This window comes from Saimiri boliviensis, chromosome 2 (genome assembly GCF_048565385.1).
Source record: "Saimiri boliviensis isolate mSaiBol1 chromosome 2, mSaiBol1.pri, whole genome shotgun sequence".
Lineage (NCBI taxonomy): Eukaryota > Metazoa > Chordata > Mammalia > Primates > Cebidae > Saimiri > Saimiri boliviensis.
The window spans coordinates 36,896,649-36,918,194 of NC_133450.1; the positions used below are offsets into that span (position 1 = coordinate 36,896,649).

The following is a 21,546-nucleotide window of genomic DNA, read 5'->3' on the forward strand; positions in this document are numbered from 1 at the left end:
TTCCCTTCTGGCCCAGGGTGTGATTTAGAAATATTGTCCGGGAGCTAAGGCCTGGAAAGGGGCCTCATGACTCTGCCTGGTGTCCTATCCTACTGTGGCTGAGCTGGTTTCCAAATGCAAGACAAAAGTCCCCTTTACTGTTCCCTTGCCTCAAGCAGAAGCATTGGGTCTCTTTTGGAGCTGTGAGCTATGTTGTCTGGGGCTGTGGGAGGGATGATGGAAGCACTCCTTTAGCTGCCCTTGCTGGTGTCTTAGTAGGTCATGTGCCCCCATGTCCCACTGGATCTGAGCCTTGACCAAGAATTGCAGTTCTTGTGGCCCAGACTGCATCTCAAGTTTATTTTGGGCCTCAAAGGACTTTAGCCTGTGATAATAAGGCTTGCCAAAACTCACATTCTAATCTCAGGGATGAGCAGTTCCCTTCTGCCTATGGCTGGTCCAAATGCTCCCTCTATGGGTAGTATTCAGTCGAGTTAAGCCTGTATCATAAGCCTGTGGTGCTTTCTGCTGTGACAGGGCAGCACTGTGTTCAGTGATATGTCTCACAATCACTGCACGCTTCCTCTCCCTATGCAAAGATTCTCTCTCCATACCATGCTGCCAGTTGCTGCTGGGGTATGATTGGGGAGGGGTGGCATTGGCAATTCAAGACTGTGTTTCCTATCCCTTTCAGGGTCTCTTTCAGCAACATGAAGTTAAAACCAGGTACTACAACTACTCATCTGTTTTTTGGTTTTGATGAAGGTGCTTTTCTTGTATAGATAGTTGTTAAGTTTGGTGTTCCTGTTTGTGGTATCACTGGTGGAGCCTTTTATTTGGCCACATTGCTTAACACCCTCTTTATTCTTGAGCGATATTTTGCTTAATAAACAATTCTCATTATTTTCTTTAATGCTTTATATATTCTATTGTGTGTTTCATTCCAATGTTGTTGAAAAGCCTGCTATAATTTCTCTGTAAGTGATCTACTGTTTCTCTCTGGTTACTTTCAATAGTTCTCTTACTTTAGTTCTGACGTTTCATTCCCATGTGTTCAGAAATAGATTTCTTTTATTTATCCTTCTTGAGATATACTATACCATTAGGATTTCTAGATTTGTGTTTTTTCATTAGTTTTGTAAACTTTACAGTCATTATCTCTTTGATCATTGCCATCTCTCTGTTCTATTTTTTTCCTTTTGGGGCTCTGATGTAACGTACTTTGGACCTTCTCATTTCATTCTCCATATCTTCTCTCACATTTCCATCATATAATCTATGTAATTATGTCATTATATTAAAATTTTTGATACATATTACTGACTGCACAAACTGTTTGTGGTTAGACTTTCTAGAACAAATAATGGTGACAGTGACTATCTCTTTTTTCTGACTTTAGTAAGAATTTATCCAGTGGTTCAGCTTTATTGTATTTGCTAGTTTTTGTGAAAAACAAATTTTAATTCTAGTTTACTATGTACCCTTAACAGAAAAAAATACGCTTAATTTTATGTCTTTTTGGCATACATTAAGATGACCATATAATCTTTTGTGATTTACCTAAAAATCATAAAAATGGAATTAAAGGATGTCTAAAACTTACTATCCTTGAATTCTTAAAATAAATTTTGCTTAGAAGAGGTGCACATTTAGAAAAACTTGTTGCTATATCAAGTTTGTGTATATTATTTTAATATTTCTACATATATTTTCACATATGATTAGGTCTATAGTCTCCTTGTTATTTTTATTCCACTTTGGTATGAAGGTTTTGTTATCTTAATAGATTGAATTCAGATATTTTCTTCATCCTGTGCTTAGAGACAATTTACATAATGAGGAAAGAGGCAGGAATTACCTGTTCTTTAAAGTTTTAACTGAACCCATAAACCCTACTCTTCTTTCTACCATCTCACTCTTCCTTCTCACTTTTATAGAATTCTGCAGTAGCTACTTCATTAACTGACAGATACTGGGAATCAAGGTGCTTCTGTATTGAATCTCTTTTCACTTTAATTTGAAGACAAATAATCAATAATTTCAGGCTGCAACATTGGCATTTGCATTTTCTACAAATTCTAAAGTTTATTTTCAGCTGGAATTATAAATTGTTTTAACTAGCCAGAGTTGAGATCACCTCCAATATGCCTGAATAGCACAAAATCAAACCCATGTTCCCATATCTTAACTTCCATAAGGGAAGTTATTTTTTTAAACCAAAGTTACTCATCAGCAAAGAACAGTTAATTAGTTGTCTTACATTTGAACTCTTATAAGGCCTTGCATATTATACTGTATTCTCTTTATTTTATTCTATCAAAAAGTACTGTTTGATGAAGGCCCGCAAGCCTAAAAGATCTCTTCATCAATACTAGTGTTGTTTGGATATGGAGGATGCATATCAGAAATGATTAATAAAAAGCAATATTGTATGTGGTAATGTTGTGAATGTTAGGATGTCTTTACAAGATAAAAGAAAATGGAAAGTGTACTAATGTTAGGCAAATGGGTACTTGAGACTGGGAATATCATTTCGAGTAATATCTTTAAATAGAAAAAATTTAAATTCCATGTATTCATAATTAAGTAAGAATAAACTTGTACCTCATACCACATACTAAAATTAACTCAAAATAGATCTATAGCATACAGAACTATAGTTTTTTATCTATAATATAATAACTAAAACTATAAAACTCTTAAACAGTTTAATTTCTTAAGATGTGAAACACAGAATTACCATATGACCCCACACTTCCATTCCTAATACATAACCAATGGAAATGAAAGCAAGAACTTGAACATACACTTGTATGTCAATATTCACAACAGCATTATTCCCAATAGCCAAAAGATGAAAACAACCCAAGTGTCCATCCAAAGATGAATGGATAAATGAATTATGGTATTACATACATAATATTCAGCCATAAAAAGGAATAAAGTTCTGATATACACTACGACATACACGAACTGAGAAGACATTAGGCTACATGAAAAAAGCCATTCACAAAAGGATAATTATTGTGTGACTGCATTTACATGAAATATTTATAATAGGAAAATTTATAAAGATAGAAAGTACTTTTAGAAATTACCAAGGTTTATGGGAAGGAAGAAATGGGGAGTTATTGCTTAAAGATTACAGGTTTCTGGGGTGATGAAAAAGTTTTGAAAATAGATAGCGGTGATGATTGTGCAACACTGTGAATATAATTAATACCAATAAATTTTACACTTAACAATGGCTAAAATAGGCCGGGGGCAGGGGCTCATGCCTGTAATCCCAGCACTTTGGGAGGCTGAGGCAGGCAGAGCAACTGAGGTTGGGAGTTTGAGACCAGCCTAACCAACATGGAGAAACCCCATCTCTACTAAAAATACAAAATTAGCTGGGTATGGTGGCGCATGCCTGTAATCCCAGCTACTTGAGTGGCTGAGGCAGGAGAATTGCTGGAACCCAGGAGGCAGAGGTTGCAGAACTCAGCTTCCTGTGTATGTAAACTCAGCTTCCTCAAAATAAAATAGGAGTTTAGAGATCATTAAAAAAATATTTATTATTAAGTTTAAGAAAATTATGTTACTCTTATATTTTCCTTTATTCCACATCATTAAAATAGCTGTATAATCTACCTTTTCTGCTTTGAAATGTTTTTCAGAATGAATACAGGCAAAGCAAAATCTTTTAAAATTATTCATTATTGCTAAGAAACAAGCTAAATCTGGTCATAATTTATATTGTAGTGCTTCTCTCTTGACATCAGAACCTTTATCTTCCCATAGCTGTGCTGTTAAAATAAATTTTAGTAAGAAATTAGAAGGAGGAAGGAAAAATGTGTTGGTAAAATTTATCCTAAAGGAATGAGTGTGAAGTAGTAATAGGAATGAAAGATAATTGCTTTCAGGCTTAAATGCATACATCAGTATAGGGAGGACAAATACATTTATAGTTCAGGAATAATTAACCAAATCCGTAAGAAAAACTAATGAATACGACTGAATCTTCTGACACCAGGAATTTTAGTGAGTTTTAGTTGACAACGAGGACAAATTAAATTCCTGAATGTTTTCAGTATTGGTGTAAGAGTTGTACTTCAGGGGACAAAAATCTCTCATTGTGCTTGCAATTACATTCAAGAACAGCCTCCTGGACATTATTTATCTACTTATCTATAGCCATTTTCTATTCTTCACTATAAAACTAGTAAGCCTGGTTTTAGTTACTGTTGTTTATTAATAGCTACCAATGAAATCACTAACCCATCAGTGAATGCTCTAGGCTTTAAAATCAAAGAGATTCCTATCAGCATTTAAGCTACTGCCAGCATCCTTCAGTTGTGATAAGCTGTAATACAGAATTTACCATTCTTATTACATTCTTGTTCTTGAATCAATAATGATTAGAAGAGGTGAAGGGATTTCCTTATATACAGCCACTCCGACTTTGAACATTTTCCTCAAATCATTAGATGAAAAGCACAAAATTTTGCCGTTGATATTAGAAACACTTTTTTTTTTTGTTAAATGTGAGACCCTTAAGAGCAAGGTTTTATGTCCCGTGTCACATAATATTCCTAGCAGACTGCAGATTACCCAGCCTTTTTTAGAAGGTTCTGAGAGAATTTTTGAATCTAGTAAATTGATTTCTCTCTTACCCATACAGAATGGTACTAGTTGTGTACCACCCTTAGGAGAACCGAGAAGACAGTCAAATAGTCAAACAATTTTCTGTGTTTGATAGTTTAGATGAGGAACCTCAGTTGAGAAAGGATATAAAGAGTGTATAAAAATCACCCCCCTGCAAAACTGTTGAATTAATAAATGAGAACATATAGCCTGACAGACTGAAAGTCTTCTTTCCTAAGTCCATCATTTTAACTACTGCAGTTTTCAACTGCTTGAAGACAAGAATTAATTCTATTTAACTTCTTTAATCCTTATAAGGTATAGGACACTATGGTACAGAGTTCAATTTAACTCACAACATGTTTCATCAGTGGATTAAAACATAGACATGTGCACGGGTACACACACACACACACACATACACACACACACACACACACACACACACATACACACAGAGACATGCATGAATGTGCACATTACCTAAACCATATTCCTAACCTAGTGAATCAGAATCTCCGGGGTTTGAAGCTAGGAATCTTTTTAGAAAAATATCTATGAGTGGTAGAAGGCTGAGTATACAGGATGAAGGATCTTTGAATTGAAATGAATTTCTATTCCTATTGTTGGTTCCTCTAAACATGACCTGGTTCTTTCATCTTAGTCATCTTCATTTAAACCTTGCCTTTCAAATGCCTACCACTCTCCTCTTTAAGCCCACATTATTCCATTTCAAAGACATGCCATCATACTGCCCTTAAATTGGTTATTTTAAAACAATTTAACTTTCTTCAAAATCATTTTTGTTATCTTACCATCATCCACGATCTGTGTTATTTTAACTTAATTCTCCCTTTTATTCATAGAACATAGTCTTCTAAATTTTATCATTTGGCCTTCTGTAACCCTTCTAAAAGTTTATAATTCTTCTGCTCCTAATATAATATCTTGAACATATTAATCTTTCATGTTAATTATGTGGTTTCCCCGATTTCTTTGCTATTAATCTAATTTCTTCTTAGACAAAAGTATTAAGTGCTATTGAATCCATTTCTAGTTCTATAACCAAAAGAAAAACAGACACTTGAACGCCAATGTTTGTAGGAGCATTATTTATAAAATCTAAAAGCCAAAAACAATCCAGTGTCCACCAACAGGTGAACTGATAAACAAATTGTGTTATATACATACAGTGGAATATTAGTGTTAAAAAGGAATTAAATTCTGATACATGATACAGTATGAATGAACCTTGAAAACATTTGGCTATGTGAAATAAGCTAGACAGTGAAAGACAAAACTTGTATGATTCTACTTATATGAGGTATCTAGAATAGGCAAATTTATAAAGACAGAAAGTAGATTAGAGTTTACCATGGGTGGGGGAGGGAAGAATGGAGCTTTAGTGGGTACAGAGTTTCTATATGGGATGATTAAAAAGAAGTTTTAGAAACAGTGGTGATGGTTGCACAAACTGTGAATGTGCTAATATCACTGAATTGTACACTTAAAATTGGTTAAAATTAAACATTTCATTTTATCACAATTTTAAAAAGCTACCGAAATGATTTTCTTCATTAGAGCATCCTTTTTCTTCACACTCACAAATTTTATCTCTATTATTAAAAGAAAATTTAAAAAACCACTCATACTTTTTTCCATATCCCTAAATGTATCGCCTCTTTAGATTTTTTTCCTTTTTTGTAAAAATAAAATTTAATATGGATACTCAGCATTTTCCATACTTCGAGCACAATGATGTTATAGATACACACATAAAACATTTCAAATCTATGTATATGCATACATACACACCCCAGTTTAAATCTCCTCCTTATATTCTTACAAATTTCACCAAAATTCTCCTTTGGCTCTTGTATTTGAGCTTTCATTTAAATATAAGCAAACAAGGCTATAAGGTTTACAGTGCAGATAATATTATGTTGCAAGTTATTTTTAGATGCCAAGTACTTTGTAAATACAATAATGCGAAAACATCAATTTCAAAGGTTTACCCAACATGCAAGAAAAAAGTTTAAAAGGAGGGAAGATAAATACATCAAAAGGATCTCTAAAGAACTGGTATTACGTAAACTATGAGGAAGCTGAGAAATGATATTCTCAAAGGGAAAAATAGAGCACAGCAGAAAGCTACTTTAATCTGAACTACAAAGAACTATAAGATAATTAAATTTATTATTTTTAGAGATGGCACTTTAAAGTTGCAAAAAAATTCTTCTGGTGTTACTAAAAAGAATAAAATTAATAGGAGTAACTTGTCCTTATAAAACCCTGGAAAATTCAGGAAAAATAAATTAAGAAATAATTTTAGTATATGGAAAATTATTGAAAGATCCCATACACAAGAAATAAATGTACACAATATATGATGTGAAAAGAAAACTTAAGATGATGATTTATAAAAAATTACATTCCTACGTAAGGAGAAGAATGTGGAGTTGTATTTAAAAAAAGCAGAGAGGTGGTAGTGAGTTTATTTAAAAAGTCAGTTTAGGAGCAAACTGGACTGGGCTGTTAAACAGCAAAGCATTTTCCTATTTCTAAGTTATGTTTGGACAATTTGGACAATATGTAGGCAAAACTTTTATTGGAAATAAAATATGATCAGGGTTACAAGACACAGAGGAGCAATGCCAGTGATTTTTTAAATGCAGCAAACTATAAACGAGGCATCACGGGCCAATCGGTAAGTTGCCAGTACACAGGAGATGATTGCAATTGTTTCAAATAAATTAATGGGGCAGCCACAGGCAACAAATAGATAGAGAAGGCAACAGTCGAGCAAACTCAGTCAGCAGTCTAACTCACTGGCACAAGGCAAGTGTAGATGATAGCAGAAATGCTAAACAATCTCACCTACTTACAGTGTTACAGGCATAGATTGGGCAGGGCAAGATCAGGCAGGCAGATGGCGTAGCACTTGTTAGGCCATAGTATAGAGGAATTGTAGGGGAGCAGATAGATAATGTTGGGCAGTCTAAAATGCTAAAACAGCTGATGGATATGGCAGTACCAGGCCATTTGCTGATGGACAAAGCACCAGTGAGTGAAGAATGCAAATCATTCAGCAGATGAGTGAAGTTAGGCAAAAAGTAGAGACAAAAACCAAAGGCAATCAAGCAGGTAGACAGAACAGTAGAGAAACAATGACAGATCATCAGAAGCAGTTGGGTAGGGGAATAACAAGCTCCCAGCAGAGGAATAAAACACCATTCAGGAAAAGATGACATTGAGAGTGAAGCAGTCCCCTGAATTGGGTGTCTTCCATCTAGGATACAGTAATCAATAAACTGCATATGAGAATCCACAAGAGAACAGCACACAAATGGAAATAGCAGATGGATCTGAACTCTATTGCCCAGGGAAACAGAATGACCCTAGAACATATAGATACATAACAATCCACAAGAAAATTAAACAGATGCGAAAAATGGGTCCAAGCATTTTTTATGATGATAAAATAAACCAAACACTAAAAATTATTAATCTGAAAATGATTGGCTGGGATTGAAGTCTTCGCTTACCCCTTTCTGGAGCCCACAAAATGGGAATGTTGGGAATTTCTGCAGCAGAAAAACAGAAGAGAAAAGGGATTTCTGACTCCCAGTTTGAGGAAAGCAGGTCAAATTTAGGGCTATATGAACTGGTTCAAGGAAATAAGAACCAGCCTGAACCTTCTCCCTTCCTCAGAATGAAACCATTTCTGAGTTATGGGAAAGGTTTAGGAAGCCCTCACCCCATCATTCCCCACAACCTCCCCTCTCACACTTACCTCCAGTGCAAACAGTTTCCAGCAAGGAGGTACTTGGAAAAATTCACTCCTATGTTTACACCATGGCAAAATGGGAAGATGGTCAACTAATGGTACTTCCTGTATAGGTAGAGTTTCTGATTCAGAGGGATCCCATCCACTCTTTGTGAATGAGCAGGGGGACAAATTACTAGAAACTACCTACCTCTTTGAAAGTGGATGAGAAAGAATCAAGGGCAGTAATTCAATCAATGGATATTAATACCAGTAAATATCTTGGTGATCTCATTAACTGTCATGGACTTTAATTCCATTTATATGTTGATGACTCCAAAAAATAGTATTTCTAGCTCAGATTTTCCTAATAAAGTCTAGATGCATATACCTAATATCTACTTTTTGAATGGGGGGTGAAGGAAGGAGTCTCGCTCCGTCGCTCAGGCTGGAGTGCAGTGGTGTGATCTCAGATTACTGCAACCTCTGCATCCTGGGTTCAAGCAATTCTCCTGTCTCAGCCTCCTGAGTAGCTGGGATTACAGGCGTGGACCACCATGCCCAGCTGAATTTTGTGTTTTTTTTTTTTTTTTTTTTTTTTAATTTTTTTTTTAAAGTAGAGACAAAGTTTCACCCTGTTGTTGAGGCTCATTTTGAACTCCTGACCTCAGGTGATCTGCCCGCCTCAGCCTCATATACCTAATATCTAATTGCAATTCAATATCTTTACTTGGATATCTAAAGGAAGTTCAATTTTCTATAACCAAAGTAAAATTCCTGATCTTGCCCTTCAAACCTACTCTTCCCACAGTCTTCTCCATTTCAGTAAATGGAAACTCCATCCTTCTAATTCCCAAGGCAAATCTTGGGTCTTATACCTGACTTATTTCTCTTATTCCATCCGTTACCTCCCTTCAAAATATATCAATAACCTACTTCTCACTACTTCCATCTCTATCACTGGTCTATACCACTGCCATTTTTCACCTGGATTATTTTAATAGTCTCCTAACTTGTTTCCCCATTAAAATATGTCAGTTCATGCCATGCCTCTCCTCTATTACATTAAGGGTGGCATATAGGTTCCACATGATCCATGGCTTCCTCCCTCTTCTCCTTTAGGTCTTTGATCAAATGCACCTTATCAATGAGGCCTTCCTTAATGAATGACCCTATTTAAAATTATAACCCTCTTTCCTGCCTGGGCTACCCATCTTCCCTCCCTGGTTTATCTTTATTCATAGCACTTAACATCTCCGGTACTATACATTTTACTTGTTTTTTTAAAGTTTGTATCCTCTCACTAAAATGTAATGACTACTTAGCTCATTGCTCTATCTCATCATCTTAAACAGTGCCTGGCATATATGTATACACATAAGTATATGTATATCTAGTAGGCTTAAAGTACATATTTGAGTCCACGAAACTTCTTATGGGGCTTCCTCTCTCAATCTCAAATTTTCAGAATATTTTTCCAAAAGTTCACATACTATGAGCTTTTAGATTAACAGGGCAGATGCTAGTGCACTATAGAATAGAAATGTTCTGAAACGGGGTGGCAAACTATAGCCCAAGGGCCAAATCCTGCCCATTTGTATGACCTGCAATCTATAAATGATTTTGCATTTTTAATGATTCAAGAGATAATCAAAAGAAGAACAGTATTTAATGACACGTGGAAATATATGAGATCCAAATTCAGTGTCCATAATAAAGTTTCATTAGAGCACAGCCAGGCTCATTGATTTATATCATCTATGGCTGCCTGTGTGGTACAGGTCTGGCAGAGTTGGGTAGTTTTGACAGATACCATATGCCCTACAAAATCTAAAAAAATTTACCATCTGGTCCTTTTAAATAATAAGTTTGCTGACCCCTGTCCTATGGTATTTTATATTTAGCAGAGTCTTGCTCTGCACCCAGGCTGGAGTGCAATGATGCCATCTTGGCTCACTGCAACCTCCACCTCCCAGGTTCAAGTGATTCTCTTGCCTCAGCCTCCAAGAAGCTGGGTTATAGGGGCTCACCACCACACCTGGTTAATTTTTGTATTTTTAGTAGAGACAAGGTTTCACCATGTTGGCCCAGCTGGTCTTGAACTCCTGACCTCAGGTGATCCGCTCACTTCAACCTCCCAAAGTGCTGGGACTACAGGTGTGAGCCACTGCACACAGCCTGCTTTCAATATTATATACAAGTAGTCTCTCATTCCTCTAAATATTCTTTATTTCAGAGGGTGATATTCATTCATTGATCTACCCCACAGAGCAGCCCCATCTTGAGGGACAAAGTACAGTACCAGTAAGTCTTGAAAATGGCAAAATGGGAGAGAATGAAAGAGGAAATAAATAGGGCCCATAAATAGAACTTATATCATAGTATCACACAACTAACTAAACTTCTAAACACATACCCTAACAATAGTTGGAAATCAGCATGATATGAATTTCTTTTGAATCTCATCAATGGGGTTATTATTAAAAAAGTGAACTCATTATAATGAGGTAGGCTATACAATGTAATCTTGAATCACAGCAGGCAATTGACACATTATAATAATACTGCATTATAGTTACACAATATTCAAAACTAACAATTATATTCTCTCTGGTTCAAATATCTCTATTTTGTAAAAAAGAATATTTAAAAAATTTTGTAAAATCACATTCACAAGTACCTCCTAATCAAAATTAACCTAGCTTTTCTTTCTGTAAAGCTTCAGCCTGAGGATTATTCCATGCAAGGATATTATGTTATTTGCTGCAATCAAACTTAAAGAATGGAGTGAAGAAGCTGAGGGGAAGACACTTAAATTATCCCAGTGGCACTGCTGCCTACAATGTTATCTTCATTCTTCATAGAGGAGTGTAATTTATTTCTTTGTATATCAATTAGTCAGTCCTTCCAGCATGACAGATTGCTTCTTCTACATTGTTGCTTTTGGCCATTGGTCTTGCTCACTCAGTGAAACTGACAACCATCATCTTCAAACTGTACTTCCAAGAGGTTTACTACTTCTTTCTTCTCAGCATTTTTTGAAGGAACTTGGATCCTTTTTGCTAATTCTCATCTGTGTGCCACTAATAATTATCTGAGGCTGGGTGCAGTGACTTATGATTATAATTCCAGCACTTTGGAAGGCCGAAGCAGGTAGATCACAAGGTCAGGAGTTTGAGTTCAGCCTGACCAACATGGTGAAACCCTATCTCTACTAAAAATACAAAAAGTAGCTGGGCATGGTGGTGCACACCTGTAGTCCCAGCTGCTCAGGAGGCTGAGGCATGAGAATTGCTTGAACCTGGAAGGCAGAGGATGCGATAAGCAGAGATTGCACCACTGCACTCCAGCCTGGGTGACAGAGCAAGACTCCATCTCAAAATAATAACAATAACAATAACAATAACAATAACAATAATAATAATAATAAAATAATTATCTGAAAAGGTTACTACCTCCAGGGAACATTTGTCCTTCATACTTTAGCAGCAGTTTCAAGTTCCAATATAAGAAAGTAATACTGGTAAAATTATTAGAATAATTAAAATTATTTACTTTGTTGTCTGAATCTACTTTCTGAGTCCCTATTAGATGCCTTTTATGACAGGCAGCAACAACAAAGTTACAAATATTCTGCCCTTCTAATACAGTGATATTATTCTCAGAAGTTCACAGTATTTGACAGATATAAAGTACTCATTTGTTGTCATCTTATTACATTTCATCTGAAAAACAACAGTAAGTCCATTTTATAGATAGGTATCTAATATACTAGAGAGAAATTCATATTCCTGATTCCAGACAGCAATAAAGAAAGGAATATCCTGAAATCTTCATTCCTGAGACTATGTCTCTAGATAAACATACTTTTAGCATTTTACTAATATATCTGTAAAAGATTTATTTATATTTTGTTGTTAATGTCTTAGCACATGTTTTGTAAGAGCAAAGTATTCTGGTATGCTAGCCTTTCTTCATTTTTACAAGAGTAGACTCGTAAGGGTGAATTAGAAAGGTTATTTCAAGGTACTATCACTCTGATAAATTCAAGCTAAAATAAGGATTTAACATGTCCTCTTTGATATTTCTTTTTCCTTTTCCACAACTATACTATTGTGTACTCTAGGTCATATCCTGTTTGATTTTTTTTTCTCCAGAGAAGAATTCTTACAATATTCATTCAACCATCAGCTACTTATTTTTTTTTTTTTTTTTTTTTTTTTTTTTTTTTTTTTTGAGACGGAGTTTCGCTCTTGTTACCCAGGCTGGAGTGCAATGGCGCGATCTCGGCTCACCGCAACCTCCGCCTCCTGGGTTTAGGCAATTCCCCTGCCTCAGCCTCCTGAGTAGCTGGGATTACAGGCACACGTCACCATGCCCAGCTGATTTTTTGTATTTTTAGTAGAGACGGGGTTTCACCATGTCGACCAGGATGGTCTCGAACTCTCGACCTTGTGATCCACCCGCCTCGGCCTCCCAAAGTGCTGGGATTACAGGCTTGAGCCACCGCGCCCGGCTAGCTACTTATTTTTAAAGCTAAACCTCTTTCTAAATATATTCTAGATAATAATAGCAAAGATGTATATAGCAAGTAAATACTGTTTTAAGTGCCTTGCTTATATTACTTACATAATATAACTACCCTATGAGGCAAGTACTCTTACTATCTTCATTTGACATATAATAAAACAGGTTTTTAAAGTTAATTGTATAGGGTTGCATACTAATAAGAGGTGGATCTGAGATTCAAGCCCAAATAATCTGTGCTCTTAACCATGATGCTATTTTTATTATTACTGTTTTTATGTCCCATTACAGAGCAGAATTAACCATAATGTTATGTTGCTCCATAAAAGGTTATATGGGCAACACTATTTTTCTAGTCAGAAGTGTAATTAGAAACATAACTTACCATCACTTGTATCTATACTTACTTGTATGTTTATTTAACATATGATCTCTCTTATTCATAGGGCTCAGTGAAAACTGACAGCACAGAGTAGGTATACAATTAGGACATATATTGAAAGCAAATTTAATATATAATTTTTATTTGTGGGTTCTTCTTATATAAAATTTTTGTTTTTGCCTTATACTCAAAATTGCAAAAATTCTGACCTCAAGGAACAGTGTATTCTTCCCTCTTTAATGCTACTATATGGTAAAGGAGCCGTTCAACTTAACAGTTTGAATGCAAAGTCAGTTATTGCTCTAATTAGCTAAATGGTGTAATTTTATACCTGTAATTTTTATGCTGGCACCATTTTACTATGGAGCTTTTCTTTTTTCATGCACAGAAAAATAGAGAATGTAAGTTTTGGGAAAGCCTTGCCTGGTGGAAAATATAAATGCAAAAATAATACAAAAGTAGTGGACTTAAGGAGAAAATGTAATATTTCTTTTCAAATATCAGAAATGTCATGTAAAAGAGGAAGTAACCTTCTTTTGTGCACTGCCAAGAGCAAAATTAGAAATTATAAGGTGACAGATTTCAGTTTGATATGTTTAGACTTTCAAACAAGTAGAGTTGTCTAAACAATGAAATCTTGGATAAAAGAAGTGATGACTGAAATGTTCAGGCAAAGAGAAGGACATGCTAGGGCTTTGAACGTGTTGGTCTTTGTTCTCTTCAAATTCTGAGATACTATGATTTCTCTACTATAATAAAGTTTGTAATTTTGTACAAAATGCTAACAAGAGATACAGTACTGAAAAAATCTATGATAACATATTCCTTGATTGTCTTGATTCTTGATTCTAAGGGAAGAATTGATTGAAAAGGTTTTCAAACAACAAATCAACAAAATTGGAACTTGGTGCCTCTCAGTGTTTAAAATTTCATACACAAATAAACATATAATGGTTACTAGGTTTACAGATTAAATCAAGAATTTCTTTTTTTTAAAACCAGGGCATAAAAAAAACCTTCAAAAAGAATAAAGTTAGTCCTCCTGAGGAATGTATTCATGTGCATTTGAATAAATGCTGATTCAAAAAAGTCTAAGAAAGTTCTGAAAGTATGATTTTACTGTCTATACTGGCTGATAGTAGACTTATGATCTAAATTTCCAAGGAATCTCTGAATAAGGAGAGTGATACGGTTTCGCTGTGTCCTTCCATCCAAATCTTATCTTGAATTGTAATTCCCGTAATCCCCATGTGTAATGAGAGGGACTCAGTTGGAGGTATTAATAATTTAATCGTGGGGGCAGTTATCCTCATGCTGCTCTCATGATAATGAGTGAGTTCTTCTGAGATCTGATGGTTTTATAAGGGGCTTTCCCCACTGTTGATTTGCACTTCTCCTTGCTGCTGCCATGTGAAGAATATGTTTGCTTCAATTTTGACCATGACTGTCATTTTTCTAAGGCCTCTCCAGCCCTGCTGAACCATGAGTCAATTAAACTTCTTTCTTTTATAAATTATCCAGTCCTGGGTATGTCTTTATTAGCGGCATGAGAACAGCCTAATACAGTAAGTTTCTCATTTCTATATTTGGGATCTCTCTAGCCAGTACATGAAAGAAATAAGATAATGTAGGTCTCATGTATCTATCCTTCTATGTCAAGTGAATTTTCTGCTCCAGTTAGAAAGATTTTATGTCTCTATTTCTCTGTGCCTTGCTCATATATTTTCCTCCTTTACTTCCACCAGTAATGTCATCCTCTTTCAAAACTTGAATCATATATATTTTAGCTTAAATTTTATAAAAATTTCACTGATTATTCAAGCTCTCTCTTAATCTTTCTCTTTGAATAAATCTTTTCGCCTGAATTGGCTGAATATTTCTGGTACCAAGTTTATACTGTCTTGAATTGTCACGTGACAATTTTAGGAGTATATGTACTTTAGCTTTAGCTTCAATAAAGCCCAACGTGCTTCATAAATATTTGCTACATTGAAGAAAGACAATGAATGCTGTTCTTATCAAACAGGAAGGTCCTAAATGTGCCTATGATCTGAAAAAAAAAATACTGCTTTCAATGGACAATACAAAAATAATTATAAACCCAGATATAAAGTGGGCTATTACTAAAAAGTTACTTCTTCACATATCTACCTGTTGCGAGCCAAATTCTTATTTTTAAGACTTATCTACCAGTTATATTTGTAGTTAACAATAGCTATCAGAAATACTTTTAGTTGCAAAAGTATTTGGGGCTACCATATCTAATTAGAGACAATAGGTAGTACTGTTAATTAAACAAGGAAGAAAAAGAACAAATACTGAGCATCTACAAAGATTACGGGCATTATGTTAGATCCTTTTACATGCATTTATTGCTATTTACTACTTGAAAAATATTGAGGAAGTCAATTAATCAATCTGTATCACAGTTTCTCAATCTGTAAGGCAGAGATAACAATAAATAGTACCTGGCTTTTATATATATATATATGTATATATATATATATATATATTTTTTTTTGAGACAGTGTCTCACTCTGTCACCCAGGCTGCAATGCAGTGGCTCCATCTTGACTCACTGCAACATTTGCCTCCTGGGTTTAAGAGACTCTCATGCTCCAATCTCCTGAGTAGCTGGGACCACAGGTATGCAACAAGATGCCCAGCTAATTTTTTGTATTTTTAATAGACACAGGGTTTCACCATGTTGGCCAGGCTGGTCTCAAATTCCTGACCTCAATGATCTGCCCTGTTTGGGCTCCCAAAGTACTGGGATTATGGGCATGAACCACCATACCTGGCCTTATATGGTTGTTTTGAAGACTAAATGAGTTAACATATGCTTAAAACAGTTCCTTGCATATAGTAATTGCTATATGCATTAGTTTTTGTTATTGACTATTTTTATTATTAGAATCAACAATTTTGAGAGGTAGGTCTATCAGCTAATTTAGCAGATGTGAAAAATTAGCTAATTTAGCAGATGAGAAGACAGATGTGGATAGGTCAACTTGCCTTAAGTTTCATAGTAATTGGTAGCACTAATATTTAAATTCAGGTCTGTCTGACTCTATAGTGTAAGCTTTTCCCACTAAACCATATTTCATGCCAACATGTTTAGACAAAGACATGACACGGGAACTATTTCATAAAATTAGAATGAGCTCCTTAAAATGGCATCAAATATAACTGTCAAATCTGAGCACAGAGGAATGGACATTTTATTAAATTTAGTTTTAAATACTTCAAGTATAAGGGTTTCTAGTATTCTGCTTTGTAAACAATTTAATATTGTTGAATTATCCTATTTGTATAGAACAATTTTAAGATAGTCAAAATTCTACTTCCATACAATTAATTTTAGCTTTATCATGTATAATAGGTATTTTACTTTACTCAAAACAATCTTTGAACCAGAAAAGAAATATTCGTAGAGTATACAATAAATATTCTAGAGTATTAAAAATGACATTTTTTTGCCAGTAAAATAATCAATATTTCCTAGAGAATATCAAAAATATTCTCTGTAGTTGAAAACTGCTGTATGATTTAAATAACCTATGTAAGTGATCAAATTTTCTATCAAAAACAAATGATTAAATATGGTATTTTTTTGCTATGCTTCTGTTAAAATGTAGGAGAGTGGTTTCTGATTGTTAAAATGGCCTATATTAACTTTTAGGTGAGTTATTAAATGTAACTTTTCACTACCTTTCACAAGAGTAACAAACTGAAAATCATTACCATGTTGTTAGTAACTTAGATCAATTTTTTATTCTTCCCAGTGCTTATACAGTATTCTCATTTTTGAAGCATTACAAAATAAGAAAGAAAAATGACTAATGACTGCATAAACTAATACCTGTTTTACAGTACACACACACTCGAAATTATGAAATACATGCATTTCAACAAATTGATTATAAAACAATGTTTACAAAACAACTTTAATTTGTACTAGAAAATTAACATTTTCATGAAAAAAATCTAATAACCTAAGTGAAAAATATTTGTAGAAAAGCTTAGATATTAATCTGTCCCAAAGAAACCTAAAAGTAGTCTATAAACACAATATAGCTTCTAAAATTGATAGTCTTTTCCTAAGTCAGGTTTCTTTGGCACCATTTTATAGTATTTTCCCTATTTCACCCTTGGCCATTTTGTCTGGTGTCTCTTCACTACCATAATAAAACAGTTTTAAGGACCCTTTTAAATAAATATTCTTTATGTCAAATTTAGAGTTTCCTGATTTTTTAAATTTCTTTTGTTTATTTCATAATCATCAATTATATTAGCATACTTTTATTATGAGGCATTCCTAAGAATGTCAGTTTAAAATTATTTTTGAGATTTTACTTAATGTACAACAAATTCATTTTATCAATTTTTAAAGTGCAGAATTTTATATAATATTTAGAATAAGGGATATTTTATTTTTGTTATGCTATATTTCTATTGAGACAATGTGGCAATATACTTTATTACTGCAGAAAAGTATTTTTTCTTTGCTCCATCTAAAATTAAAAATATAAAAAAGGAAACCTAGCATTACTCAGATTACTAAGGAACCAAAAGTAAAAGTGAAAAAAAAAATGTGAGTAAAGATTACTTGTCATCTAACAGGCCAGAAGTGGAAAAACTTTTTCTGCACAGCATCAGATGATAAATATGTCAGGCTTTATAGTCTATATGGTCTTGTTTACAACTACTCAACTCTGCTGTTTTAGCCATAGACAACATATAAATGATTGTAGCTTTGTTCCAGTAACACTTCATTTATAGACCCTAAAATTCAAGTTCCAAATAATTTTCACATCACAAATATTACTTTTAAATTTTTTTTCAGCCATTTAAAAATATAAAATCTATTATTAGCTCACTGGACATGCCAAAAAAAGGTGACAGCTGGATTTGGCTTGTGGGCCAGTTTGCTTAACCCTATGAAAGCCTCACTCATTTTTTAACTTCAGTACCAAGCATAACACTGAACACATATTGAGGATTAAAAACAAAAGCTTCATAAATGAATGAGTGAATGAGACATAAATGTGTTAGGCTTTTACTTAACTCTTTTACTTGTGATCAAAATAATATGTTAGCATACCCTTACTTTGATATAGCTTAGTGCTCTAAAAGTACTAAAAGTTATTTTGTGCCTTTTAAATACTTAACAGTTTAACATTTTCTAATTTACTATATTATCACTTTTAAAATATTTACAGAGATATTCTTTAGTTATTATTTCTTAATCTTTTAGTCTCTTCTAGAATTTATGCATTTATGTCTAAAGGGTCCTCACTTTACCTTGCTTATACGTCTATAACTAACCTTATATTTTTTAAGAATGATAAAAGATTCCTTTATGTAATAATTCCTTTTATGGACATAGGCTGCTTTTAAGTAATAATGGGACATAAAGGGATAATATTTTGTATATAAATGAGTTTTATGTTCTGTGGAACATTATAATTACTAACATTTCACTAGGGAATTATCCAACATTTATCAGAGCAGAAGAAAATGCAGTCTGGCCAGGTGCTGTGGTTCATACCTGTAATCCCAGCACTCTAGGAGGCCAGGGTGGGCAGATAACTTGAGGTCATCAGTTTAAGACCATTCTGGCCAATGTGACGAAACCCTGTCTCTACTAAAAATAGAGAAATTAGCTGGGATTGGTGATGCACACCTGTAATTCCAGCTACTTGGGAGGCTGAGGCACGAGAATTGCTTGAACCTGGAAGATGGAGGTTGCAGTGAGCTGAGATCACACCACTGCACTCCAGTCTGGGTAATGGAGTGAAACTCTATCTCAAAAAAAAAGAAAAAGAAAAGGATATATGCAATCTATTATTAAAAAATAGTTTTTAATATCAAAACAAAATTCTAAAAAGTTGATTAGCAAGAATTACTAGGCTTTTATTATGTAAGCTTTGTTAGCATCTCATATTTAGAGGCATGGAGAAGGCTAGAAGGCATGCAAGTATCAGATGAACCATATTTTATAACACAGGGCCTAAAAATATAAACAAATTTATAATTTAGAAAAACCAATTCTGTTAGCCCTATTCCTATAAAATACATAAAGAAGATAAACTTTACTATACATGATATTCTCTTTTTCTTTTTAATAAAACTGGAAATAAATCTGTTGATTTAATTTTTCATTTTATCTAGAGCTCATACCCATTGATAAAATCTTTGTTGTTTTTCATTCATCCTATTCATAATTTTCATTCTTCATTTTTTTTCTTACAACACACACATCCCACAAACAATTTTCCTTTGTGTTTTGCAGATTACGCTAATTATTGACTATAAGACATTAGGATTTTAAGAGAGAAGTTTTACATTATTTTACTTTCATCAAATTAGTATTTGTGCTTTTTACCAATAACTTCTGACCTCATTTAAAAATATTAGCAATCTTGATGTATATAACACAGGTAAATGTGTCTAGAAACAGCTTCTTTTCTTTAGGTACAACTATGAAAGACTGACAAATTACTATATAATTTAGGTCCAGAATTATATTTCTAAATTCCTATCTGACACATCAATGTTACATTTTAACTATTAAGAGAACTGCAAATACTCTAGGGTGTAAAGTAAAAGGGAAATCAGTAGAATTACTTTTCAGTGGGCGTATATTGATTTTATGTTTGCTTACTTATTATTTATTTCATTAGTATTATTTAATAGCCCACAAGTGCTACAACACTTTTGCCCTATTCATATCATATGTATTTATATATACATATAAAATATGAGGTGAACCTATTAAAAATCAAGTTATTCACAATCAGGTAAATTGTTTCTTTCCAAAAATAGATATTAGAGAAAACATATTTATATATATTTTAAAACCATTTAAGAAACCCCTAATATAATTTTACCTATGTAGCTGCTATAGGTATATATTAATATAAGAGCACTTCAGTAGTTTTCAAGTAACTAAAAAACTTTAAGAATAAAATGCTGCTCAATTTTTGAATAAACAAATATATAAGGTCATGGAAACAGTCACTTGTCAACTGGTAGTACTAAAAAAGAAAACAAAAAACAACAAAACCGATAATAGAATAGCAGAAATTCACGGTTTCTGATTTATGGAATATAGAGATGGGAAAGATCAAATACGAAGTTTACCCTATCAAAATTAAGAAATAATTTAACAAGATTCTAAAGATTTCATTGACATACTTTAAACTGTAAAAACAGCTATTTGTTGGCTACATGCAAAAAAGAAAAACTATCGAATGTGTTCATTTGGTAGTTACGTAAGTTACATAGCAACAAATAAAATAATATTTAATTCTTACAAATTAACTCTTATGTAAAATACCAGGAAATAGTTCTCACTGAATACTCACAGCCACCTTGGTAAATAGGTGCTTCCATTTCCCTCACTTCATAGAAAACTAAGGCACAGAGTGGTTAAATCACTGACTTATTGAGGTATAAGACAAAAGTACATTTGGTCTTTGTTCTTGGTTGTTAACTTATTATAGAACTCCTAAAACCCTTGGAAATTTCCGGAGTGATAGGAAAGTGACTTTTGTTATTCCTAACAAACACCACCCCCTGCCGTGCCCCGACATCCCATCCTTTTTTTTTTTTTTTGAGACAGGGTCTTCCTCTGTCACACAGACTGAAGTGCAATGGTGCGATCTCTACTTGAGGCAACCTTCACTCCAAGGTTCAAGCGATTCTCATGCCTCAACTAAGTAGCTAGGGTTACAGGCGTAACCATGCCCAGCTAATTTTTTTGTATTTTTAGTAAAGACATGGTCTCACTTTGTTGGCCAGGCTTGTCTTGAACTCCTGGCCTCAAGTGATCCACCTGTCTGGGCCTCCCAAAGTGCTGGGATTACAGGCATGAACAAGTATGCCTGGCCCAAATTTTTTCAGATCTGAGTTTATGCTAATGAGGTGATTTAGGATGAGTGCCAAGATAGCCTCAAGATGGGGCTGGTCTGGTGACTGAAAAAACTAAGTGATTAGAGCATTGGAATTTTCAGTCCCACCCACTGAAGGGTGGGGCTGGAGATTGAGCTCCATAATATCTCTTAAACAATGGGATTCAGAGATCTTCCAGGGTGGTGAACACAACAAGGTGCTGGAAGGGTGTTAAATACCAAGAGGAGATGGAACCCCCTTCCCTCTATGCCTTGCCCTATGCATCTCTTGCATTTGGCTATTCCTAAATTGTATCTTTATAGTCAACTGGTAAGCTTTATAGTAAATTGGTACAATTCCTAAATTGTAT

The 21,546-nt window shown here is 34.1% G+C and overlaps 1 protein-coding gene across 15 annotated transcripts in view; it reads right to left on the bottom strand.

The window, feature by feature from the left end:
* Window positions 1–21,546, bottom strand: part of GPHN (gephyrin) — a 664,399-nt gene that overhangs the window by 335,548 nt on the left and 307,305 nt on the right. For 9 of the 15 annotated variants that reach the window (XM_010335176.3, XM_074393112.1, XM_010335171.3 and 6 more), the window contains exon 5: window positions 8,151–8,189. The exons of the other annotated variants lie outside the window; for them this stretch is intronic. In XM_010335176.3, coding sequence (XP_010333478.1) covers window positions 8,151–8,189 — 39 coding nt within the window. The remainder of the gene's footprint in view (window positions 1–8,150; window positions 8,190–21,546) is intronic. 15 annotated transcript variants of the gene reach the window in all.